At 45.3% G+C, this 27,609-nt stretch overlaps 2 protein-coding genes across 2 annotated transcripts in view; one reads left to right on the top strand and one right to left on the bottom strand.

The window, feature by feature from the left end:
• Positions 1-27,609, bottom strand: part of VEPH1 (ventricular zone expressed PH domain containing 1) — a gene marked incomplete at its 5' end in the record, with an annotated part of 68,380 nt that overhangs the window by 31,933 nt on the left and 8,838 nt on the right. Inside the window, 5 exons of the mRNA XM_082056094.1 lie at positions 2,596-2,990; positions 3,812-4,021; positions 9,197-9,417; positions 16,151-16,360; positions 17,793-17,959. Of these exons, the coding sequence (XP_081912220.1) occupies positions 2,596-2,990; positions 3,812-4,021; positions 9,197-9,417; positions 16,151-16,360; positions 17,793-17,959 (1,203 nt within the window). The remainder of the gene's footprint in view (positions 1-2,595; positions 2,991-3,811; positions 4,022-9,196; positions 9,418-16,150; positions 16,361-17,792; positions 17,960-27,609) is intronic.
• PTX3 (pentraxin 3) lies at positions 20,999-26,223 on the top strand. The gene is made up of 3 exons (XM_082056095.1): positions 20,999-21,325; positions 21,707-22,207; positions 24,960-26,223. The coding sequence occupies exons 1-3, from the start codon at positions 21,178-21,180 to the stop codon at positions 25,571-25,573; spliced, it is 1,263 nt and encodes a 420-aa protein (XP_081912221.1). The 5' UTR covers positions 20,999-21,177; the 3' UTR covers positions 25,574-26,223.

Raw genomic sequence — 27,609 nt, forward strand, 5'->3', positions numbered from 1 at the left:
TCTTTAATGTGCTTTGAAGCTCCACACCTCCCCAGCCAGCACAGCCTACAGAGCTTTCTCTACTGTTGAGGCTGAAAAAGCATCTTAAGAACACTTCACACTCATATTTCTGCTTAGGGGTAAAAGAAGCTAAAATTGGTTCTTAAGTGTATTAGGGAAATTGCTTTTATATCTTCCTGCTGCAAGTATTAATTTTTGTCTTGGTCTTTTGCTTCTTGTAAGTATTTCTCAATGTGCTATGGGTGTCTTTATGCTACGATCTAGATTAACTTCATACCAGAAGTCCACACATGTTCTTTACACTTCTTTAGGCTTAAGTTCACTTTCATTAATGGTTTGAAATATCCTTACGCTATTTTTTTTAACGAAACAGACATTAACAAGCATAAATCGCTGACTATGTTGCATTAAGAGATCTCAGCTCCATTTGGACGCTTCATGTTTGTTCTGCAGCCCGTACCTGCTACATTCACTGATATTTTGCATTCATTTTTCTCAGCTGTGCAATTATAATACAATTATTTCTCGCCTTGTCCAGCATGGGCTGTTCCCTTGACTGCCTTGCACAGTGCTGATGATTGTTACGAACCCTCCTTCAGTTTTTTGGTTAAGAAATCCCATTTTCTCAACTTTGGCCCTTAGGAGGGATGTTGGAATGGCGATTCTGATTCGAGTCAGAAAGTCCCCGCAGCACCGTATCCTGGTATTAACTCACAACGGGTGAGTAAAAGAGCTGTAAGCAACAAGCACAGAACACACACACAGCAGCACCTTCTCTATTTCCCTATTTCCCTCCCTATTTCCTTGCAACTGACTTTACCACTATTTCCTTCTCTGTTTCATGGGACTCTGAAGTGCCTGGCTCTTCATATTTTCCCCTTTTTACATATTACATTTCCAGTTCAAACTCCTACATAACCAACATAATATTGCCCAACTATGGATATTAATATATTTTTCTAACATTTTCTTGCTATTTTCTAAACATCTTATTTGAAAAGTAAACCAGATATATTTGAATGGGCCGTTACAATGTGCAGAAATCACAGAAGTCCAATAACCGCGAGGTTTGGGATGGGATGGTTTATGTAACATCTGAAATATTAACAAAGCTGTCCCCGGTGTAATGAGCCAGACTGAGTTTCTCCAGCATCTTTCGAATGAGTCACGTAAATCTCCTGTTCTGCACATGTGTCCTAACTCAAAGAATTTCCCTAAGAATGTTAGCTGAGGATTTTCGGGAAATTACAATAGTTTGGATGAATTTAGAAACAGTCACATACTTAGAACATATTATAACAGTTACTTCAGAATGGAAGCTAAGCAATACATTGAAAAATATTCAACGTATTGCATTCGGTGAATGCGAGGTCATGGCATTCAGCACTTCAAAAGCCACACTGTTCACTCTTCTGTTTCCACTGTGACTTTATGAAACAAAAGCTTCTACCAAATAACTATTTCAAATAGTAAGCCTGGAATTTAAGATATTTAGGAAACTCTTGAGAAGCACAGGCTTTTAAAACATATGTAGTTATGTCTGGTTTACGACAGGAAACTTCAGTGGTCAAAAAGTTGAAAAGCAAAAGTAAACAAGCAAATATTTTATCAGGAAAAGTTGATATTAGATGGGCCTGAAGTTACGTAGTGTTAGAAGATGATGTTTTAAGTGACTGTAAAATGATTTAATTTATTGAGTCAGCTACACTTTTTTAGGCTCATGATGCTCATAGCTACCATGCCAGGGGTCCAATTTCTCAATGTTTGGATAAAGTTTTATTATAAAACTGATACTCATGAAAAATACACACACATTTTACACAGCCATACCTGTTAAATCTCATACTCATCGAAGGGCTGGGCTGTAAATAGCTCATGACCAGCAGCAAGTGGTTAGATGCACATAAATTCACGTTAGAGGACACAACTATAGCTCAGTATAAGAGGCTCACAACCCAACCTGGAAGATTGACTTCAAAGAGAAATATCAAAGCCCCATCTCGCAGCGTATCGGCCGCCTCCCCCGCAGCCTCAGCAAAGCAGCTTCCTCGCGCTTGAAAACAAACACCCACCTTTGATGAAAGCACGAAAACCTTAAACAACCCCAGGAGAGCAGGGGGACAGGATCCAACCCAACCCAACGCGCCAGGGCCTCAGGGAGCTTTGAGTCTGGGCTGGAATGTGTCAACCTGAGAGTCCCGAGCGGCCTCATTCCTGGTGGATCCTGCGATCAATTGATTTAATAATAATATCACTAAGAATAGATATGAGGAAGGAATTGTTGGCGCTGAGGGTGGTGAGAGCCTGGCCCAGGTTGGCCAGAGAGGTGGTGGATGAACCATCCCTGGAGACATCCCAGGCCAGGCTGGACGGGGCTCTGAGCACCCTGAGCTGGTGAAGATGTCCCTGCTCATGGCAGGGGGGGAGCTGGGAAGGTCCTTCAACCCAAACCATCCTGTGATTATGATTCTAACGTTCCTCCCCATCCATGAGCTCTGCGCTAGAGGATCTTTCCCACCCATTTGCTCAGTCCCTGAGAGGACTTTCAGTGCCATGTTGAAGTTCTGGTGATGGGACAGGCTCAAGGGTTCTTACCTTCAATAACACACTGGTCGGGAATCGGAATTTTCCTCCCCATCTCCGCAACGTATTCTTTCACTTTACCCAGGTTTTCCTTCAAGTGCAAGTAGAGCTTGTCCTGGTATTCCACGGGGCTCGTCGCTGCCTCTGCGCCTCCTTCCAGGGCCTTTTCTTCAGGAGATTCTGCCAAATTCGCTGATTCTGTGTAATCGAGGCTCTGGCGTGAAACCAAAGAATTTCCCAGTTGCATCGCTTCAGGATCAACACCGAAAGGCACTTTGTCGTTCTCTTGGCTGATGTAGATCTCGGTGAAGGAGATACCAGCAGTTATCTCCCCGTTCTCCTCGTCCTGCCCGCTCTCCGAGTTTGCCCCCTTCATGCGGACTGCGTGCAAAGCCAGGCTTTTGGACCTGGAAGGCGATTAAGGACAGGAAAAGTGGTTTGGAATAGATGTAAGACACAAAAATCACCCGAACACATGTTCTTCCAGGTTACCCCCCTGTAGCTGCTTCAGAGCTGAACACAGGGCTTGCTCAGCCAAAGGCAAGTATCTTGGGGTAAATATGCATTTCAAAAGCAAAACTCAAGCCACAGCTTGAATAAGCAAACGAAACAAAATGATATCCATATATCACAACATCTGCATGCCATGGGGGGAGCCCCTCACCCTATCCACAAAAAGCTTATAACCCTGGGACTGGAGTGTGTGCTTTATGGATCACATTATAAAAATGCCATCCGGCAGCCAGTTAACCGCACCAAGATTCAGCCTCCAGCTTTGCATTTATATATATATATGTATATACACATACACTGAGGGTGAAGTTAAGCCCTTATCTCACCCAGAGTCCCAGCAGAGTCACACTCGTCTCACACAGACAACATTTGATTCAAACATCTGATACGTATTGTTAGCAACAATACCCCGGAGAGGCCTCTGTATCTTCCTTTCTAGTAATATCTGTATGCAAATATTTTCCTACCCCTTGTGCTGTTTTAGGGCACAGAAGAGATTAAATAAATTTTTCGGTTAATAATTTAGAAAGGTTTTATCCAGCCTGTAAATTCCTGGATATGAGACTTGGTTGAAATTAGGCTCATGATGCTCATAGGTATCATGCCAGGGGACCAATTTCTCAATGTTTGGATAAAGTTTTATTATAAAACTGATACTCATGAAAAATACACACACATTTTACACAGCCATACCTGTTAAATCTCATACCCTTACCTGTTAAATCTCATATCCTTCCTTTCTTCTTTAGAAACCTGGCCCAAGCTATATCTCCGCACTGAGCCAGGAGTATTGTTGTCAACATTTATTTTCTCTTCAAAAGCCTGTATTTTAACTTGAAGCTTTTCATCTTCTTCATTTCCATTCATAACAGACTTTAGATCATCCAGTGGTACAGGAGATTCTGTTTCAGCATCGTTTTCCATCCTAAGGAAGTGGAGAGCAGAGGTTTATCTCTGGTACACTGTGCTCATAGTGATACTGATGCTGTGTTTTCACACAATGTGTAGCTGGTAACATGATTACGTTTCAGCAGAGATTCTCTTAGAGGTTAATTAATCATTTTCAAAACCATCTTCTAGATCAATGTCTCTGTCGCATTGACCAGAAACACTGAACATCTCTGGCAACACTGGATCACAAACCACACGTGCTCTATCTGCATAAGCAAGACCCAACTCTTCCCCTGGTAGTCCCATAGGAAAGCTTTTTAGCTGAGCTTAAACTATTCTCTCAAGCTTACTAAACAATGACTTATTGCATTATTTTCATAAACCAAAAATAGAGCTAATTGCAGAGTTCATACAAGTTTGTGGTTTTCAAGGTTTGACAAAAGAACATGCAGTTCCTACTGAATTATTGTACCCCGGGTAAGAAATAATTGCAAACTCAGTGCACAGATGGAAACGAGCTCAGGAAAAGTTCTAAGCAACGTGACTGAAGTTCAGCAAAGGAGAAAATGAAGAGTTCAAATGAATTTGTAGGAGTAGCTAAACCTGTAAAATACAGATGCGGAAAGGCACAAGCGAGAGTTTTAACGCAGCTGTTTCAAAGCAGCAGAGCTTCAACAAGTCACGCTCACAGTCGGGAAGCCTATTAAAAACTCCCAAATACTGCAAATTACCAACAGCGGAAACAAAAAAAGCACATTTAAAAAAAAAAAAAAAACGCATCACAAAATGCACTTTTTCATGTGTTTTGGTAAAGGCAGTTCAGGATATTTCTCAGGGGAGTTGGCAAGTTTTGTCTTGTTTTGTTTTTCATTTAGGCAAGACCTCGTAATATATTAACACAGCAGAACACTTTGACAAGAAAATATTCTTCTGTAATAAAGAACCTTGGTGTGACCTTTACTAACAAATCTTTCTGGAGATGTGGGACAAGATTTAATTTATGAGAAGGCTGTCACTCCAACACAACTCTCAACACTGCTCCCATTGTGGAAGCTAAGCGATACGAAAAATGTCTGTTCCATACGTAAATCTATGTAAAGCCCTCTGGGTGTAGAGAGGGGAGTGATGGACTGATGGGCTTTATGAATGACAGGCCCAATGTTTAGAAATAAAAATAGCGTTTTATGATAGCACCTTTTTGTCCAGCATTCTTCAGTTTAGCTCTGGTTTTGTGAAGGAAATAGAAGAAAATGCTTCTGCTAAAGAAAGACGTGAACTAATCCTATATGCCATATATGAAGCAGCAGTAGGTTGGTGGACACGGGGCTCCTGGTGCTCCTCAAGCCACCACCTCGGCCCCGAGGGTGCCCGTGATTTTGGGGTGACTGGAAGCGCTGGGGAGGGTGTCCCAAGGGACCACAAGAGCACAAATCCCACGTGAAGCGTTGAATGAACCTCCAGGGCAGCCCAATGGGAGGCCCGGCAGAGCTCCTGCCGGCCGCCTTTCCAGCAACGGGAAAATAAACTATTGTTTGAAATCTTGGCAGGAGACCTTGGGTACATTGCTGAGGTTGCTGGAGCAGGATCAGCTTACACCAAAGCTCAGGCTGTTTTTGAGAGGAAAAGGACGCACAAACTAGTCAGAGAAGTCATAAGGACCTGGCTTGCAAAGATAGTACTGTGCTACTCATCGTTTCATTGCTTTTAAATGAAAGAGACCTAAATATAATAGAATCATAGATTAGTTTGGGTTGGAAGGGACCTTCAAAGCTCATTGAGTCCATGAGCAGGGACATCTTCACCAGCTCAGGTTGCTCAGAGCCCTGTCCAGCCTGGCCTGGTTCTTCACTTATTCTTGGTATTGGTGTAAAACAATAGCAACAAAAGGCAAAATAAATTCAACCCCTTTTGAGTGCAGAACCCAGCAGAAAAGGGGCCTCAGAGACACTCACATGGAAGAGCTGGTTCAACACCCTCAAGTACAGAATCCCAAAGAAATCCTTAAGTTCTGACTCCAGCTGTGCTCACTGCAGGATTAGCTCCTTAGAAGCTTATAGAGGCTCTTATAAAAGTAAATTTTGCTGGGGTAGTAAATAAGGAGAGAACAACAAACTTCATTTGGCTCACAGTCTTCAATGCGATTTGGGCTTCTCCCCTTGCCCAGAAATAAGATTTACAAAGCCAAACCAAATCTGGTTTTGATTCTTACAAGATAAATTGCATTTTAAATGAATATAAACCTCAAGATCATCCACCACCTCTCTGTCCAACCTGGGCCAGGCTCTCACCACCCTCAGGGCCAACAACTCCTTCCTCATGTCCAGCCTGAATCTCCCTCCTTTAGTTTAAACCATCACCCCTTGTTCTATTGCATCAGGTCCTACTAAAAAGTCTGTCTCCATCTTTCTTATCAGCCCCTTTTAAATACTGAAAGCCAGTCAAGAGCGATACATTAATTTGAAGAGCATTTCCACCACCGTTATCAACATCACCAGCCAGGTGCTTAAAATAGGAAAGAGAGCATACACAAATAGATATTGCTAAAAATACACTTGATATGGGATCGCTTCCAGGGCTTCAGCTCCGGGTGGACGGGGGCAACACGACCGGATCAAATGCGGGTCCTTGTGGTTCATCAGTGTACGGACATAATCACCTCCCAAAATACAACGTACAGGCTGAGGAAATAAAATACAGTGAGGTTTGGGGAAGGCAAGTGGTGGATGGTGATGGCGATCCCAAAACCTCGGGCTCACGGTTGGGAAGCACATCGATAGCTTCCAAATACATGGTGGAAAATGAAAGGGAAATGAATGATAAATGAATGCTCACAGCACGTGCTAGACCTACCCTCGCCTTTAAGGAGAAAAGATACTTTAATCCAGCCACTACACTAAAATGAGCAGCACTGGTATAGCATATTATGCTCAGTTCTTACCCAGAACCTGGCCTTGGAAACATCATTAAATTTTTCTTTCTTACTTTCTTTCTTTCTTCTTCCTTTCTTTCTTTTCCTTTTCTTCCTTCCTTTTCTTTCTTTCTTCCTTCTTTTCTTTCCTTCTTTCCTTCCTTCCTTCCCTTTATCCTTTCCTTTCTTGTTGTCTTTTAATTGACCGTACTATACTTCTAGGTTGGACCAATCCATTAAAACTCTATATGTGTTCTTAAAAAGCACCTCTGAGACTGAATAACCTGCAATTCTGTGACAGTAAGGGGCAAGAGAGCATGGCATGGTTTTAATTATACTCTCCAATGACTGCATGTAAAATTCCCCGTGTCAAACAACTCCAAGCCAGCCATCGCTCTAAAGAAATCGGTTTCTCGTTATGTAAACACATGATTCTGGAAGGAATGGTTATAATCCAGCCACACATTTAAAAATTCTGTTTTCCTTTCATAGCATAAATACTCTGGATTGCCGCTCTTTAAAAACCACGGCAGCTCCGCAGATGGGAGCTTGATACAGGCCTGAAATGGCAAACCAAATACCTACGATTGTGACAAATCACAGAAGCCTTTTCCTTTCGTGCTCAGCGTCATCAGTCGAGGTTTTTTCTTGAAGGGAAATAAGGATGGCTCCTGAAAAATCCACGGAAATATCTAATATCCTCCCTTCCCTTCCCCTAGACTCTCCATCCAAACAGTATTTTGCATCTGTAACCACACACACATATAAAAAAGCTTCTGCTCCTCATACCAAAGCAAGCCCTTGACAAAGGGGAATTTTAGAGAGAAACGGGTAAACACAGCAACATTTTAATGATGACATTTTTGTTTTTTACTGTTTTTTGTCAGCTCTGGAGATCAATGTTACGCACAGAAGATGATAAGGAATACAATAACATGTTAGCGAATAATTTTCCTACCGTAAGATAAGGAATCACGATGGGCTGCGTGAATAATTATGATTGGGCTTTGTTACTGAAAGCTCGATTCCTGCCCCGCGTCCCTGCCGTCCCCAGCACTCGTGACAACCTCCTGGTCCCTTTCACCCAGTGACATCGGGCTCACTCTTCTTCACCGCTGAACTTGGCTAGTTTGGAAAATGCACAACACCATTTCACACTCACTTCGCTGTCTCCACTGAGCATTTTTCATCCTTTTTAATGAAACTTCCCATAAAAGAGGCGCAGAGGCTCGATTTCAGCAGAGTTTTCTGCCACCAGGTGAAGTTTGGACATGTCTTGTTGTAAAATGAGAGGCTATATCAGGGTTATGCTCCTTTCTCATTTTTAACACTCTCCAGGATACCAATTAATTGTTTCTGGAATGACCCCAATGTTCTGGCTCCAGCCCTGCCAGCCTGGCTCCAAGTTATGAGTTTTCTGACATCTGTGTCACATTTTTTCAAAGAATTACTATTCCTTTGCGCTCTCTTGACCTATTTCAGTATTCACAATGCTAATTATAAGTGTCTCCCTAATTAAAAGTGACTATCACCATACATTTAAATAACACTTACATACTGTGACGAATACAGCAGCGCTCCTGATGGCTTTAACCTTAGGATGCACATTTAAAAGAAGCCGAGTGAGCAGAACATACTTTTGTACAAACTTGAGAACATTTGTCCAAATTTTGTTAGCAAACCTTTATCAGGGAGCTCCGCCAGTCATTGTTCTCACCAGCTTCACGCGTTATCTTCTAGAATAAACTCAACAACAATCTGCCTTGGCCGATTTAACTGAAGCTTTGCAGATTGTGTGAGTCGACTTATCTGAGACGGGGCTTTTTTCTTGTTCTTTAAGTGCTGAAACTTAAATGGCTTCTTCATTCCTTGGTGCCACAGGAGGCACCGTCTGTTGTGTGATGTTCAGAGGTCGCTGCTTGGCAGCTGGTTCCCAGAGCCCTTACTGCCCCGATTTAAGCCCAGATTTCTGCGCTAGTGTCAATCGTCCTTACGCTTGCGTTTGAAATACAGACCTCAAGTTACCTCTACAAGTAGGGATATTGCCCACCAGACATCTCTAAACTATTTTGTGTGCCTATAAATAACACAATCCAATGGCTGAGTGAGTATAGACTGGAATGATACAAGAGGAATGTCAAGATCAATATGAAAATGGCAACGTAGCCACTTACAAGAACTGAGGTACGTCTTGCTTTCAGCTGATTGTTCACCCATCACAACTTTGAATATATTTCATATAAATGGATGCTGCCCCGCACAGCCACGACCATGACTTTATCATAGAAAAATGAGCTTTACCTGGCTCCCGAGGTGCTGTCGCTCTCCAGCTGTCGGACGAGGAGCTTGGCTATGGCAGTGAAACTGTTGCTCATGCGGTAAATGTCTCTGCTCTGGGCGCCCAAGATGCTCGAGAAGGTGTCGGTGAGACTCTTGATTTCCAGCAGAAGAATATGGTGAAACGAGTGCTCCATGTTGGCCAGCTGGTTCACCAAATACAGCAGGCACGTCCTGGCTCGCTCCTGGACAATACGAGGAGATAAGGACAATTTTAAACGGATTAATCAATTCACCCACAGCAACCCAGCTCCCCTCGCATCTTCAATGAGCCTTGGCCAAACTACTTCACATCCCTATGCCCGGTTTCCATGCCCATTTTTTGCTGTATCCTGTGCTGTCTGTGGCAGGCAAACTCTCTTGTAAGGGGCCAAGTGCTCACATACACTCTTCCAGTCCACAGGGTCTTCTCCATCAGGGTCTTTTATCTCTTGTTGATACCCAGTCTGCTGCACATTGAGCTGGTGGGGGCTCTGAGGAACTTGACCTGGTTGAAGATGCCCCTGCTCATGTTGGACTAGATGAGGTTTGACGATCCCTTCCAGCCCAAACTATTCTGTGATTAGCACAGACACAAACACATTATAACCACCATCAGACCTCAGCTCAACACACCCCACGACTCAGGTCTGTGCTGGTTTGTGGCACCACAGGACACGCCAGGTTTGTGTCTTCATTACAGCCTCGTATTAATGGGCTAATATCCAGATTTTTGCTTTGTCCACGTCACTCTGCAAATAACCCAGGATCACCGGGCAACTGCAGTGAATTCTGCACATGCCATGAGCCGCTACCAAAACTTTGCCAAAGATCCATTTTTCAGTCCATAAAACGTTTCCCAAACCTGCCTTCCTTTCTGGGCCTGGCGGGTGTTGCAGATCTGCTGTATTTAACAAGAGCCTGTCGTCACCCCGCGTCCGCAGAGCAGCGAGGTGCGGCGGGACTATCAGCATCTCTCCTGCAGGTTAAAGTACCTCGTAACTCACCGGGGCGCCCTCCTTCCATAGCAATTCACTTAGGAGCAACACTCCAGATTAGAGCCGTGACTAACGCCCCAACAAAGAGAAGTTTCAAACAAGCTCTGGCTTTAAGATCCGCCGGCAGGCGACGCGGCGCTGTCTGGCAGCGCTATCAGTCACTGCCAGCCCGCTGAAGCCTGAGAAGCAGCCAATGTTTTGTGAGCCCATTTATCAGGAGGATGCGATCTTGCCAGTTTATCAGCGAGATCGCTTCCCCCACAAACGAGGATTAAAGACGCTGCTTCGGATCATAATATTAAACATGCAAATATTTTCTAGTAAAGATACTCTATCATCTCTGCTTGGCAAGGGCACACAGCTCCAACTCCAGCTCTTTCTGCACGTACGTGGAGGAATTCACATACAAACCCGAAGGTGAAGAAACGCATTAAGGTTCTCCTGCTTTGTTATAATTGTCCTAAGGTGTATTAGGTTTCACAGTCCTAAAGATTTCTAAGTGGGAAAAGCAGCAGAGAAAGAAGGAATTAACTCCGGAGCTCATCTCGGTTCCTGCACTGGGGTAACTGGGAACGGCTCCACGGAGCGAAACCCCCTCAATACTCAGCAGATTGTTACAGAAATAGGGACATATTTTGCTTTTAGACCCTGTGCTGAAATACAAGCAAAGTGACTTAAGGAAAATAAGACATTCTCGTCTTCCCAAGGGTCAGCAGCAAAGGAGGGGCGGTCGTGTGCCGTATCATCCTCCCAGCGCCGCGGGGCGAGACCGTCATTATCTCTGCTCTTCTGGGACCGCGTAACAGGAGAGAAACAATTGCTGAAAGTTGGATTCCAAGTACAGCGGGGCCATAAAAATACACGGGGGACTTGGGCAGAACACAACCCCAGCATCACAAACAAGAAAAAGTCAACTTATTTTAGGCAAAAGAGGATCCGCTGTGCCGGGCCGTGACAGAGATAAATGAGAAAAGCGTATCAGACAAATTGCTTCCCTGTCAGCCATATGGGGACAAACTCCAGCTTGTCCCGGGCTGGGCTGCTGGGACCAAGGGAGCTTTTTTTCCCCCTCAATGGCTTAAAAGAAGTTGACTTTTTGGTCCATATTCACTAGTTTATTTGAAAGACAATCTCCTCCCTCCAAGAGATAAACACAGGCTCGATTAACATTTAAAACACATTTTTGTTTCCTAAACAAACTGTGGGGCAGACGTAACTGGAAGGGAAGTTTTGAGCATTTTCATGTCACTTTGATGCAGCTGGAGCGGCTCCAGCGGCGCTGAATCGCGGCTACTCGCCTGGAGTGAGCTGAAAGAACAATAAACTCCACCAGTAACATAATATGTAACTGTTATACAAAACAAAATTACGGCAAAATAGCTCAACATGAAAGCGGCCGTTATCCCTGCCATGATTTTTCGCAAAAAAAATACGTGGATATACATTACCCACTGTTATTTTAACAATGCTTGTTTGATGTACTCGTGCGCTTTTTCATCAGCATTCCTTGCATTTTCTGGTATTCCATCTGCCAGTAGGTGAAGATCTAAAACACCAGCAATGAGGTGGGGCAAAGTATTTTGTTTATCTGAAAATCAGGCTCGGGAGACGACCAAACGAGATCACAAGGCTTTCAGAAGTAATTCCCATTTCCAGGTGGTTCAAAACACACAGTTATTGGAGAAAAAAACGCAATTAAAATGGCCAACTGACCTATGCGCCAAGATGGTGTTTTGCTTTGCACAAATTTATGGTTGAGGGACAAGCTCTGATTTCAAGTTCACCCATGAGGCCGTTGCTGAGATAACAGCGGCGGCGCCGATAAAGATGGGGACAAGCTTTAAAATGAAGGGGTTTCTTTCTGGCCAAGCCCCCAGCTCTGCAGGGTCTGTCTGAGCCGCCGGGTGCAGGGAGCAGCTTGGGGAAGCACAAACCGTCACTTCTAGGAGCCAGGAGAAAGAATTTTCTGCTTGTATCTGCAATGCACACCATGAAGGGCCAAGCCTCCCTTCTTGCCGTCTCTTTTCCCCAAGCAATCCTCGAGTGAAAGTAAATACCAATAAATAAAATCCCAGTGCTACCATTATAGTTTAATTTCCCACTTGGAAGGGGGTGTTGGTGACGATTCATGTGTCTAAGGGAGGACCCGCAGCGTGTTTGTAACTGTGAATCTGTAACGCGGATCTGCCACAGGAAAAGGAAAAGGGGGAGAAGTAGGGACGGCATTCATGGAATCATAGCATCATTTAGGTTGGAAGAGACCCTCAGACTCAGCAAGTCCAACCATAATCTAACTCTTAGCACCAACCCACGTCCCTGAGAGCCTCATCTAAACGCCTTTTAACCCCTCCAGGGAAGGTGACTCCAGCACTGCCCCGGGCAGCCTGTTCCAATGCCCCACAGCCCTTTCCATTAAGGTTTTATCCCTAATATCCAATCTAAACCCAGAGTCATGACCACAGGGGCTGCGAGATGCAAGCACCAGCACTGCACGTCTCTGCAGGGACCGTTTGCTGCTTGCATGTTTCTTAGACCTGATCTAAACAAATTAACTGCTGCAGTAATGCTTGGAACTTAACAGTTACGCTTACATCAGAGTATTAACGTTATATTAATTCTTTCTTGTGGGTGCGCTCATTATTATATACTGATCCTCGAAGATTTGTCCAGCTTTTACGATGCCAGTTGCATTTCTCCATATCTTACCGCAGGCCTTGCAGCGGGTGATGCCCCGAACACCAGTGAGACCCATGGGGATTTCGAGAAGCCCCATCTGCACAGGAGCATCCAGAGACACCAACTCTTGGCTCACAATAAAGTGGGGCAAAAATCTGCGCAAGGAACTGCTGCATTAAAGTAAACAGAAGCTTTACAAGGGGAAAAGAGGGTTGTGAGAGCTTCACTGTGTCACAGAACACAAAAGGACCCTTGGGTCACCGTGCTGCAAGCCCAGGTGAATGTGGCCCAATGAACGTGCTGCTGAAGCGGCTCCTCATTCCCTCACAAAACGCTGGGCCACGAAGCACTCAAGGTCTCTGAAATTAAATAATAGTAATAATAATAATCTAGTGAAAGGTCTCCTGGATGGCACTAAACCAGAGCCCGCGACAAATAAATGAAGATTGTGCCACCTCGAGCGCAAGGGATGGATCTGCGGCTCTGTGCAAAAACCAAACGTACAACACGGGGCGTAATGCCACCTACCCAACAGACTGGAGATTAATCATCCACTGCTGGCTTTTGTGTAATACTCGGTAGCTACGTGTATCCACACAAACCAAGAGATGAAAAAATGTAAAGAGAAAGCGTTCTGCAAATCACTTTTTTGTAAACTTCCCTGTAGCCTTTGATTTCTGACAACATATGAAATACAACACATCCGGTTGGTTCTTCACTTATTCTTGGTATTGGTGTAAAACAATAGCAACAAAAGGCAAAATAAATTCAACCCCTTTTGAGTGCAGAACCCAGCAGAAAAGGGGCCTCAGAGACACTCACATGGAAGAGCTGGTTCAACACCCTCAAGTACAGAATCCCAAAGAAATCCTTAAGTTCTGACTCCAGCTGTGCTCACTGCAGGATTAGCTCCTTAGAAGCTTATAGAGGCTCTTATAAAGGTAAATTTTGCTGGGGTGATGTCGATAAATAAGGAGAGAACAACCAACTTCATTTGGCTCACAGTCTTCAATGTGATTTTGGCTTCTCCACTCCCCCAGAAATAAGATTTACGAAGCCAAACCAAATCTGGTTTTGATTCTTCCAAGATAAATTGCATTTTAAGTGAATATAAAGCTCAAGATCAGCAGAAACAGCAAGCGTAGCATCTTCCACAATGACCAAACACCCGTCGCCAGCCAATACACAAAAGGATCTCATTTGGAAAGGCAAATCCTGCCCTTTGTGCAGGCAAACGCCCATTGACTCGGTGCAAGTTTTGCCTCAAGGATCACGGAAAGGACAAGGAAACCGTGGGATCCAGCTCTTTGCTGAAATAAATTACCCAGGTTGCTCTATGGCCAGCACCAGCGCCACACTTCAGCAAACGGTTAGATTTATTACATACCATTCATTTTCTGCCACTTAACGGAGTTTTGTCACAGCCACAAAAATCTGAATTATTTACCAGGAACTCTTCTGAGTTCAGCAGAACGTTGGTTTTGCCTTTTCAGAACCACCATTTCAGGTGGGAGGAAAATGTCTATTAGCAGTGGTGAAAGACACATAAGCTCATATTTGAGAACAAAGATAATATCTCATTAAAAACTGTGACACGTCGTAAGTCAAAGCAGTTTGGTGTCCTCAGGACACTCATGGTCTTGAGCAATGGGGCAGTTTAGAAGCTCATGGTGGTAATTTCCTCCGGGCTGTGTTTTTGGGAGGTGGGATGGCAGTGGGGTAAAATGGGTCTCATCGGGGTTTTAAGGCATTTCCCAGTGCTAGGGGGACGGGGCTCACGTTTGAGCTGGTGTTTTGGGGGGGGAAGGGGACTCTGGGATGTACAAGGTGCCCAATGGTCTCCCAAACTATATTTGAGTCTGTTCATGGTGCTGGGATTACATGACCATCGCTCCCGCGTCCAGACTGGACATTGACGACTAAAGCAAAAACTTCATTATGCTGCCACAAAACTCCCAACATTTTCAGGAGTTTGTGAGTGTAAATCCATTTTAGGCATCATGTTCCCGCTGGGTCACATCCCACGTTAACTGGGAAGATGTTCCTGTGATGAGGTTTGAGCCCAGTGTCACCACTGAGAATTTTCATTATAAAGACATTTGTCAGGAGTATCCAAGTTAACTTGGCTACAAAGCCAAAATTTCTGGATTACGCTATACGAGGAAGTTCATATTTCACTGCATGATCACAACATCCCTGAGGGCTACACGCATCTAAAATGGGGCGTCATACAAATAGGGCATCATACAAATGGGGCATCATACAATGGGTGTGCAAAATACTTCTTCCTTTTCTCCACCTTCCCTTTCACACTGATGCACGCTGCACCCTAACTTGGCTAAGCCCCCGGAATAATGACAATTATGTGCTTTTATACAATGAGAGTTTTAGCCATGCCATAAAAAGGTAACTCATGTAAACAAAGTATACGTGCACAGCCCAGACACACAGTAAATAATAATAATTTATGTATTTACATTTACACTTATGAAAATTGAATTATATTTTTCATGCTTGTTAATTTCTATATTTATCTTTACAGTTACGAGAATTTATTTATATTTTTCATACTTATTAATCTCTTTTAGGAGATGTCTTTCTTTCTCATTCACCCAAACCCCATTTCTTTGCTGGTATTACAGTCTGTCTAGTCTTACAACCAAGAATATGTTCTGATAGGGCAGTGTGGGCATTTGGGAAACAAAGGAAGACTTTGATGTATTAACTTCATACAAGATTTGGAAATAAAAATAAAAAATAAAATCGAAACATCACAAACCAACGAACCAACACACAACCACACCAACCTCAAACCAACCAACCAACACGCAACCACACACCAGCCTCAAACCAACCAACACGCAACCACACCAACCTCAAACCAACCAACCAACACGCAACCACACCAACCTCAAACCAACCAACCAACCAACACGCAACCACACACCAGCCTCAAACCAACCAACCAACCAACACGCAACCACACCAACCTCAAACCAACCAACCAACTAACACGCAACCACACCAGCCTCAAACCAACCAACCAACCAATACGCAACCACACCAGCCTCAAACCAACCAACCAACCAATACGCAACCACAGCAGCCTCAAACCAACCAACCAACCAACATGCAACCACACCAGCCTCAAACCAACCAACCAACACGCAGCCACACCAGCCTCCAACCAACCAACCAGCCAACCAACACGCAACCCCACCAACCTCAAACCAACCAACCAACCAACTTACGTTCTCAAACTTACCTCATCGATGTGCCCGACAGCTCCAAAGATCTTTGCTGTTTGCCCAATCAAACTCGGGAAGCTCTCACCAATTTCCTTCAGCATGGGAAGGAACGTTGCTAAGGCTGCTGGTTCGGAGCTGGATATTTCTGTGAGTATGTTGAGAATAATGTCGCTGTGGTTCGGGTCTCTCAAGAGTCCAAATAAAAACGGAACACACTCTTTCAGCACCTATTAAAAAATCAGACAGAAGCAAATTGTGAACATGTTTCTCAATTGTGAACACATCTAAGCCGAAAGAGGTTCTGTGCATTGATAAAAATAAAACACTAGACTTTGATTTAGTGCAAGTTTTCCACCCTTGCTGATCTTTGCACGGAGCTGTTGCTGAGGTCAATGGAAGTTCAGCTCAACATATGGAATAAGGGTAAGCTGTAGCCTTGAAATATTGCAGTTATGCATATAGAACTAAGGAAATGCCCAATTGTTAAAAAAAGACCAAAAAAAAACCCCTTGCCAAATATTTCTCTTGCTCTGGGCCAGTCTCGTGCTGCATTGATTAAAACAACATAAGATTTAACCATCCCCAATGATACGGTAAATTTAAGCACCAGTGCAAATGTTTGGTTTCCACGGGCAACTAAATAACGTGACAAGGTTAATGGGTGGAACGGGGGGGAAATATAAGAGGTGAGATCCCCACTGCACAAAAAATGCTGTAGGCAAGTTGTCAGTTCTTGTAACAACACAATTTGCAAGAGGCTGAGGGTGTAAGTCCCTCAAATCACCTCACAAACGGGATGCAGGGAATACCTACCGACAGACTGTTTTTCATATAAACACACGTGTACACCAGTACACCTCTGATTCACTGAAACTAAGGCATTTCAACACAGAAACGGGGCATCAAGTGACCCCTTCTGGGCTCGGTTTGGTTGGTTTTGGTGGGTTTTTTGTGGTTTTGTTTGGTTTGGTTTTGTTTTTAGGATTTGAGCCTCCGCACACCAATAGCTACCGCTCCGGCAAAATACTGCAGGTGGGTGGCCAAATAAACGGTTAGTAGTAAAAAATGACAATAATAGCAATAATGATAATACAAAGCAACTTCAGCCGTGTCGGCTCCAGCGTGGGGCCCACAACAGGCAGCTGTGCTGCGCTAAATTCCCTTGGCTTGGGGGAAGATACTAATTACTGTCAATTCTTCTTTTCCAAAGATTTTATGAATTTCATCAACTCACAAAGCAGGTAGTTTTGTGCCTTCTAATGCACTGGGTGCTGTCAATGACATGCAACTTTCAAAGCACGTTATATTTTGCCCTAAGTAATTAAACTGCAGCTCACTTCTAATCAATTTCTAGTTCATTTTCACTTTCCTTGATATGAAATTTAATAAAGTTCATATATTGCAATGGAAGCACAGTCATGGGAATTTGTACCCAGATGGCAGAGAAAGAGCCGAAAGAGTTGAAAACTGTTCTGGTGCGACACAAATTTTTTGGCCCGCCAGAGTCATTATGTTCTCTTTATGATCAGATGGAGGATTTGGAATGGAATGAAGGAATTTGCGGGGAATTAAGGCAGGAAAGCCCTGTCGCACGTGTTACGGGACCAGCTCACAGTGAGATCTCCCCAAGCGCGTTTTGCGTCACAGAAGGTGTTTTACCCCGGGCTGTTTTGTCCTGGCCACCATGAGGAGCAGCCGCAGGAGGTGGTGCCGCTCGGCCGGGTCCGGTTGGGCCAGCAGGGCCAGCAGGTCGGGCAGGCGCAGGTCGATGGGCTGCGGGCGCCGCTCGTACAGCGCGGGCAGGACCCGCAGCAGCAGCCGGTTCCCTGCAACGCAGCAAAGGAGACACGGGGACATCAGCGCCGGCCCGGGGACACCAGCACTGCAATGGGATCAACTGAGAATCGTCGGTGCAAAACCAGGGAGGCAGAAAACGCGCTGTAGAAAAACACATACTGGGCCAAGAAAGGCAATAAATAAGCCAAATAGAACAAATCATTGTGGGTGTAACAACATAGCTGTAAAAAAACGAAACAAAACACAACACCTTAAGAGGATTATCATAGAATCATTTCAATTGGAAGAGTCCCTCAGGATCATCGAGTCCAGCCTTAACCTAACTCTAGCACTAAACCACGTCCCTAAGAACCTCGTCTAAATGCCTTTTAAACCCCTCCAGGGACGGTGACCCCAGCACTGCCCTGGGCAGCCTGTTCCAATGCCCAAGAGCCCTTGGGGGAAGAAATTGTTCCTAATATCCAATCTAAACCTCCCCTGGCACATAAAATATCATTTTCATTCTCAAGTACACCACCATGAGAAGGCGGCTTAATGAGCATTCAGATTTGGATGATACTCTGAGTCCCTGACCAAACTAAACGTGACTTAAATTAACCACACACAAAAGAAAAGGCAGCTAGAAAGCACGTAAAAACTGTATCTCTCCTTTGTTGAGATTCAGGCTTTCAAATTAAATAAGTGGCATATGGAAAGAATAGCTGGTTATTAAGAGAACTAAATAGGCACAGCAGTGAATTTGAAGATAACTAGTTAAGGATGCCATTTCCAGGAATAGCAAGGAGCCAGAGAGAAGCAACTGCAGACAAAGATACACAAAACCCGCTCACACATTTTCTTAAGATGTCTGCGCATAATTCAGTTTGAAGCCCAGGCTCATACCAAAATATATAACTTCACATCGCCGTACATGACTGCCTGAAGTTTCCCCTCGAACAACATATGGGAAACATCTGGCGATGGCCGTGCGGCACGGCTGCTTTCCTGAACCCCTCAAAGCGCTCGCGGTCTCTTTGGGTTTGGTTTCCAAGAGGAACGAGCTCTCGGGCCTGCTGCCGCTTCTCCCATTTTACAGCTGAGCCTTTTCATTTTGGAAGATGAACAGGTCGCTTCAGGGATGGCAAGAAAAGCCTATTATGGGCCAGACCGGAGCACCTCGTGCTCCCCCAGACACACGAAACACACCCAAGATACTGTTGGGACTTGCAGCATCACTCTGAGCCAAAAAAACCCATACATTAATAATTCACGGCACCTCCAGCCCCACAGACACGCAGATTTCTGTCTTGTTTTATTCTCTATATAAAGCGCAAAGGCCAGTTGCAAAGGCAAGATATTTGCTGCTGGGTTACCCCAAGCAGCTCAGCAAGCCCGGCAGTCCTGGCCGCTTTTTAGCCACATTCTTTGTGCAAATTTCTTCCTGATGTTACAAGCGAGCCTGTCAAAACGTGTCAGGTTTTATTACGAGTTCCACTAACGTGCCGTGGGATTCACGCAAAGCACCAATCCACCCAAAGTTAGAACTGCAATGGAGAGAGAACATATTGACTTGGATTCTTCTAGATTCACAGCTGAGTTTGCAATTGAACAATTTTGTAATCGAATACACTAAAAATTACTTTATTCTCTGGATACCTTGGTGCTTACAGGAATAAATCCTTCGCACTCGCACGTGTTTAGTTCCCACTGGAAGTTTTCTGTCACAGACAGGAGGGAAAATCACGCTAATGATTCACTCTGAGGAAACAAGCGTTTGAAGCAGCAGCTGAATTAGAGCAGTGACGCAATTTGCAGCCGCACAACCTCCCCAAACAAAAATACAATTGCAAATTTGGGCCGTTTCCTCCAGGTTTATATTCTCTAACCAAGATAAATGAAAAGCAAAGGCAATTTAGAAGCAGCGCCATCGCTTTAGAGTGATATTTAAGCGACCACAGACATGGAGTTGCTTTTAATTCAATAACCTGTTTATACACAAACTTGTAAACCATCTGAGCAGCCACCACAGTTTGTGTCTCTTCTTCACATAACTTCAGAAAGGTCACGAAAAACAACCCAGTTCCTCATTTTTCTTGTATTTTCACGTTTCAAGTCAGCTCCGAGTGCCTCTTGCCATTCGTTTCTCACACCTTGTCAGTTTTTAAGGGATGTGGGCACCTGCAAATCGCTACCTTTGGATCCTCAGAGGTGATACCACTTTCCAGCTTTCTAATATATTGCTTCGACATTCCTATTTCTTATTAGTGTTTGCAGGAGAGCAGCCGGAGGCCCCACCGTGGCAGGAACTCCATGCAAAGAAAACACAGATTGCAAATTAGATTCAATTATTTGGGGAGTTCTGCTGTTCTCTGAATACTTCGCAGCCAATATATAATTCATAGCATTATAATGTAATCTCACCTAAGCAATGGGTCTCTCAAACAATTAATGGCCCATTAAGCTGATAAACTTTACAGAATTTGAAACAGATTAACACCACCAACAACCATACTTAGCACTAGATTCGCATCTAATCCAAAAGTGCCTTATTTTGTTAACAGAAACAACTCTAATCATGCAGCTGCTCATCTACACGCTCCCAAAACAAGACACTAGAATTAATGTCTTAATATTATCCACAGGGTTATGATGCTGTCAGTAATTAGGGCTAGAAAAGCAAAACTCTAACAAGCTGTCTTTATGTTCTCCTTCATTGCTGAAAGCAGGAAACTGCTCGTAGGTAATACAAGTTTTATACGTAACTATCCAAAAAGCGACGTTTTTTAGGTTAAACCACAGACATGCATCCAAACCGGCTCCAGGTATGTTTGTTTTTCTACCAATCCCCTCCAGAGCAAAACGAGTTTGCGGAGAACACTTTCCTGCCCACAAAGAACACAAAAATCCCGTAACGGGGGCGGCAAACCCCCCGGTGCCGCGGCAAAGCTGCCAAGAGCAGGAGGAAGAGCAGCTTTTCCCCATTGCTGCCCCTCCGGGAGGGCTGGGACTGAGCGAGCTGCACGCCCCCCGGCCAAACCCCCTCTTATTGCGGCGCTGGCTCCAGCCTCCCTCATTCATCCCAGCCCAGCGCTCGCAGCGCTCGTCAGGGCTTGGCTGTGGATCCCCGTGTTCATCAGGGCTTGGCCGTGGATCCCAGCGTTCATTAGGGGCTGGCTGTGGATCCCGGTGCTCGTCAGGGCTTGGCTGCGGATCCCACACGGTCTCATCTCCGCTCAAGCCTGGGGCTGGAGCTCAGCCTGCCCGGAGGATGCTGCCCCGAGAAATCCTGCGTCTGCTGACGCTCTGCTGTGTTTTCAGGGCTTCTGTCTCCGTTCTGGATGAAGACGATGACTACGACCTCATGTATGTGAACCTGGATAACGAAATCGAAGGGCCGGTTCTTGGTACCGAGGAAGGTAAGCAGATTTAAACCAAATTCGTGCTAAGTGCAGACTTGCATTCTTTGCTGCCTAACTTTTGTAACAGTTATTATAACAAACCACTTTTTTTTCCAGAGGAAGAAGCATATGCTTGTACCACTAGATTATTGCAGACAGCAAATCCTCAAACACTTGGCGCACCTTGGAATTTGCTTTACACCCTTTATTTTTCAGTTTTCTTGCAAAAGAATTGCATGCCAGTTTTAGAATTTCTGTAACACACGCTTTTTGATACAGAGGGAGGTGCGCTGACAGTCTGGAGCGTGTAAGCCTTGGAGAGCCAGACTTTGTCAAATACTCCTCCTGTTTATATATGTAAGTCCAAGGGAATAGCAACATCTGTCTCTTCCATTCCAGCTGCTTCGTGCGACTGCCAGCGAGAGCACACGGAGTGGGACAAGCTCTTCATCATGCTGGAGAACTCGCAGATGAAAGAGAACATGATGCTGCAGGCGGTGGACGAGCTGCTGAAGGTGGACGTGCAGAGCCTGAGAGCGGAGCTGAGCCAGCTCACCGCCACCTTCGAGAAAGTCGCCTCCCGAATCGCGTCCCAGGTAGAGCAGGTGCTTGCAAAGGACGGTGACCAAGCTGAAGAAGCCAAGAGGCTCCGTGAGTCCGAGCAAGGGAAGGTTCTCGAGCACGTTCTGCTGCTGAGCCACAACGTGTCCAGCAGGCTGGGGCGGCTGGAGAGCGCGTGGCCGCGCGGCTCCGCGGCTCAGGACACGGCTCCACAGCAGGAGAAACGCGGTCCCACAGGAGACCAGCTCGTCCTCAACGCCCTGTGGAAGGAGCTACAGCAAACCAGAGCCGAACTGAAGGCGTCGCAGAAATGGGCAGCTCAGCGCTTACTGCCGGCAGGTAAGTCGCCATCCCGGAGGGGTTTGAAAGATGCAAGATGAGGTTCTCAGGGATGCGGGTTAGCGTCAGGGTTCGGTTATGGTTGGACTCTATGATCTCAAGGATCTCTTCCAACCAAAATGATTCGATGATTCTCAGTCCAGGCGCGCTGTGCTTCACCTCTGTGGTGGGCCTGTCCAAATACAAGTCCTGCAAACGCTCCTCTTGAGCGTCTTTCTCCACGTATGACTCCAAATCAGCCTTAGGAACATCACAGCAGCCTGTACACCCAGGGAGGAAACCCACTAACTGCTCTCAAAGGAGAGGCACTGAGCTTCTCAAACGTGGGAGCAGAGAAGCGTTTAATCCGAGTCCTTCCACAGCCACCCAGCGCGGATCCCGCTCCCGCAGGCTCGCCCAGACCCAAACCCACGTCAGGGAGCAGCAACAAGACTTAAACCACACAAATGGTGCTGTCTCACCTACCTCCCACCCACCCGCACGAGCCGCTGAGCTCTCCTGTTCTCCTCCCGCATGTACCCGCTCCCTCCTCTCCCCGCAATCAACGCTGTCTCCTCCTCACCAACCCCAGCTGCCCGAGAGGCATGGAAAAATCACTAACACTCTGCTATTGTTGCGGTTTTGGCTCTTTTTCTTTTTCCCCCATTCCAAAATACTTGCGCGGAGCAGCAAGCGCGGTAGCTGCAGAAAGATGAGCTCGCATCTCAAATTTCACGTCAGTTTTCCTGTACGTTGTAACAGGACACCCCAAAAAACAGCGACAGCAACTCGGGTATGGCAGAGCAGACCCCCAGCTATTCAAAACGTGGCTGCAAAATTGCTCCATGCACAATGTAACTACCCTGAGTGTAACCCTGCCTGCCAGATTGTTATCACCGCAGCTTTAAATGCTGACATGTTTTAATGCTGACATGTCTTTAACGCTGACATGTCTTTAATGACCGTATTGACCTGAGCAGCACCGCCAGGAGAGCTGCTTATAGCTGCTAAAGCAAAGGCAACAACGATACAAACACAATATAACAATATTTACATCAAAGCGGTTTACAATCCAACACGAATCTGTCCTCTCAGGGAAGACGCGGGTTCAGCTTTATAAGTAAATCGCTTTTACTCCTTGATTTATCACAATGCTTTGGTAATCTTTGTGTACTGGGAGCACATCTCACAGCAGATTCCTTTTTTGCCCCCAAACACATGAATCTTGCCTTCCAAAAGCATGATCTCATCCTTTCTGCACTAGGTGAGAGTCAAAAACCTCAGCAGCATCAAGGATCTCACTCGCATTAGTGGAAATCCAGATAGTTTCTGCTGGTTCCTATGTAGTTTTCTAGAAAACGTTCTTATTTTTTAAATTTAAAAGACACATTTTAAGTACTTCCAGAGTCTCCCTCCGGAAACTTTTTTCCAAGGGAATTTTTAGCAACTGACTTTAATTTCTCGCGTCTTGAACCGCTGCCAGCCGTACTCTTGAGGGGTTTTCTAATCACACTTTTTGTTCTTCAGTGAGGCTGGTTTTAATTTTGTCTAGGCCTTGATAATAGAGCCTGAAAGCTTGCTAATTAAAAGCTTTTTCACAATAGCGTTCCTAAGTAGCATTTTGAGGAGTTTCCCCAGCAGTTGCTGCTCCGGCCGCTCCTCAAAAGGGCCAATGGAGCAATGTAAAGTGTGCTGGGAGGAGGCAGACTGTGAAATAACACACAGCGCGGGCCCGGAGGGCACAAAGAGCCCTTCATTCCCCCAACCTGAAATTTCCACACACATTTAAGACGTTTTAGATCCTCTAGCTTGTTTAAATAGGAAATGAACCCACTCAAATGGAGAAGGGGGCTGCTTTTCCCCCTATGTTGCTTAGAATATTAAGTTACATATGACTGAGGAGCAGTATGTAGAATACCAAAAATAGCTTGGGTTTAGTGATCATCAGTTACTTTCTGAGCTTCTTCAATTTCTGTCGCTGCTTGTAACTTATCTATTATTAACATATTGATTAACTAGAGATGAGAGATGAACTGTTTTAAAAAATATCAGTTGTCCTACACATTTCCCAGGCTTAACCAGTGTGCATGGAAGTTCCCGACCAACAGCCCTAACGGCAGGGTCAGAAAAGGGAAATGTTATAATAAATAAAGACATCTCAGCACATTTCTGCCCACGCTGCACCTGCTTTTTTGCCCATTTATCCCCGGGACGGGTGCAGGACACAAGCAGCTCAGGACCAGCATCCAAACCTGCCGTGTGCCCTTCACCATAACGCTGCTCTTCTCATCGCGCCAGCCTCAAAAAAAGCACACTGAGGCTAGACCAAGCCTTAAATGAAGCAAAGCAAGAACTACCAGACATAATTACCTGATGCAAAGCGCTAATTTCTCTAGGTGTCCCAGCAGAGCAGCTCTCCTGGGCAGCACAGGCCCCCGGGCAAGCGCCGGGGCAGGCAGGATGAAACCCAAACGCTACTTTTCGTGGCTCAGGACTGTACAACACGCCACTTTTGCAGCGAGGGAAGAGCTCACATGTGTTCCTGCAGCCTCAATAATCCCTAGACCCATTGCCATAGCATTAGCAAACCCATCCATCAGATCTGAGAGCCCCTTCCTAGCGTTCCGTAGGTGGGTTCCTACATCCCACTGCTAAGCCGAGCTCCCAGCTCCCTTTGAGAAGCCCAGAAGTGACCATGTGTCAAGGTTCTTAACTGTGCATGTACAAATACACTCATTTTTATTCACCTAACCATCTTTCCAACTTTTTCCAGGGTGTGAAACAGCAATTCTGTTCCCCATGCGTTCGAAAAAGATATTTGGGAGCGTTCACCCGACTGCTGGAATGACCCTTCGCTCCTTCACTGCGTGTATCTGGATCAAAGCGACCGAGGCTTTGGACAAAACTATTGTCTTCTCCTACGGGACCAAGTTCAATCCATACGAAATCCAGCTTTACCTCAGCCGGGACTCCGCAGTGCTTGTCGTTGGTGGCGACCAGCACAGGTTAGTTGTCAAGAACGTCGTTGTCCCTGGGAAGTGGCTCCATCTCTGCGGCGCCTGGAGCTCGCAGAACGGATCCGCGTCCCTGTGGGCGAAGGGCGAGCTGGTGGGCGCCACCTCGGGCATTGCCAACGCTCACGTCGTTCCGGACGGAGGGATTTTGCAGATCGGTCAAGAAAAGAACGGCTGCTGCGTGGGAGGTGGGTTTGACGAAGCTTTAGCCTTCTCTGGGAAATTAACTGGCTTTAACATATGGGACAGAGTGCTGAGCGGCACAGAGATAGCGGCGCAGGGCGGAGAAGACGCGTGCGGCATCAGGGGCAACGTGGTGGGGTGGGGAGTCACGGAAGTTTTGCCGTATGGAGGAGCTCAGTACATTTCCTAAACTCTGGCAAGGCAGTTTCTGACGCAGAGAATGTGTTTGATGAAGAGCTGGATGCCAATACGTACGAGCGAACAGAGCCGCACAAGCCCATCCCTCTCATGTTCCCAAGCAAGGTCGGCGGTGCGAGTTTACAGAACGAGGTGCTGTGGAGACGGGATTTGATCTCTGCCTGCTGCTTTGGCAAAACACTGTAAAAAAATACAAAACAACCCACACGGTGGCATCGGAAAAGCTGTTCCTGAGGCCAGGTGACTGTTTTCTGATGTATAAAGTGCCACCGTGGACATTTCGCAGCCGCGCGGTGCTCCCGGCATCCCCGCAGCACAGACGGGAGGGCTGCGCATCTGCCGGCTCCTCCAGCCGGTGGCTTTTATAGCGCTAATGTGAATTGTACAGAGGAACCACATAAGCCAAGAAATGTGTTGTTTATTAATCGTTAGTAATTTGTAGACTATAACAAAACTAGCTCCTTGTTTAAAGCATTATTTATGCCACAGATTGACCTAACATATAGAAGTAATATTCCCCACCATAATCTGATGTTAGATGTGGAGAAAACGCAGCTGTATTATATTGTAAATTGACTTTGTAATAATTTTATTGAAATTATTTTTGTAAAGTTGTTCTGTAAATAAAGACACTATACTAAACTAAAAACTTTCCACGCTTCTCATGAACCAAAACTCCAAAAGTAACTACCAGTTGGGAATTCTTCCATATTTTGAACCACATAGCTTTAGCTGCTAATAGGAAAAGAACAAAAACATCATCATCTCATACAAACAGAGACTGAAACCCAAGCATTAGATTAGTAAAGGGCTGTCGTGATAACAAGCCCCCCACGCGAGGATCTGCTGCTCCGAGCTCTCCCATGGGGACATGGGCACTCGGACACGCGTGTGCGCTGGGAGGCTGAAGGAAGGGTTGGTTTTGAGATATTTCCACATCAAAATCAATCAGTACACCATGCATAACACTGGCTGGCCCAGAGGGACACGTTCAGTTTTAAGATACATTTAGATATCCAAATAACCGACTTAAATGATGCTAACGGGAGGTTCGTACGAGGCAGAATTGATGGCACTGGCTTTCTTCTCTCGTGTTTGCGAGTTTATCCAAAATCCACTAAAAACACAATGCAGAGGAGCAGAGAGCCAAGACACCGGGACCAAGCTGTGCACAGAAAAATGAGCTGAAGCAGACAATGATGAATCGTTCTTCGCTGGATATGTAACCATTCATGACAAGAATGATTCTTCACTACCTGTTGAAGCCTCTGAACAAGTTATCGTGGAGAACGTCTCATTTAAAGCAATTCTTATTTCCGCTGAAAGCAGCACAGCCTTCGGCTTTACTCACATTTTCTCATCCTCTACTGATGCCCTAAGGCCGCACTTTGAAAGGTTTCTTGCTGTTGTGCTCATTCCCGAATGACGCGGCTACCAGATCCTTCCTTCCATGATACAAAAGTAGTAAGAAAAAGTTATGACGAGGTAATTTGCACTTTACTGTGCCATGCAAGGGGGTTGTGCTTTGGAGCTAAAGTTATACAACCCACTCCAAAGTTTTGGCAAAACTGTTTAAGGTAAAAATAACAGCTCCGATTGCTAGAATTTCTCCTATTACCAAAGAAAAATGTATCTAAATTATAAATACTTAGTAGTAAGTATGACAAAAATCCCTTACTAAATAATATCTGCAAATACAGATACCTTAACTATGGAAGGATGAAATATTACCTCTGATCTTCAGAGTTCATTAAAAAATACTTGAGGTCCCAGCGTTGCGCAAGGGCAACACTCTACGATCCTCTTTCCATTAAATGGAAACAAATGGCCATGAAACGCAGCAGGAAAAGCAAAATCCTCAAAAAGACCATCAGAAGTCCTCCCTGGCGACTTTTCTCACTGAAACGCTGTGTCTTGGCAGCCGCTGTTTCCCCACCTCTGTTCTGGTTTGGCAGACGACCCAACCAAATCCTCCAAAATCCTCCTTCCAACCGCTCTGCTCTTCCTCTATCACCTCTGGACTAGCAA

Source organism: Streptopelia decaocto, assembly GCF_964273445.1.
Source record: "Streptopelia decaocto genome assembly, chromosome: 6".
In the NCBI taxonomy this organism is placed as follows: Eukaryota; Metazoa; Chordata; class Aves; order Columbiformes; family Columbidae; genus Streptopelia; species Streptopelia decaocto.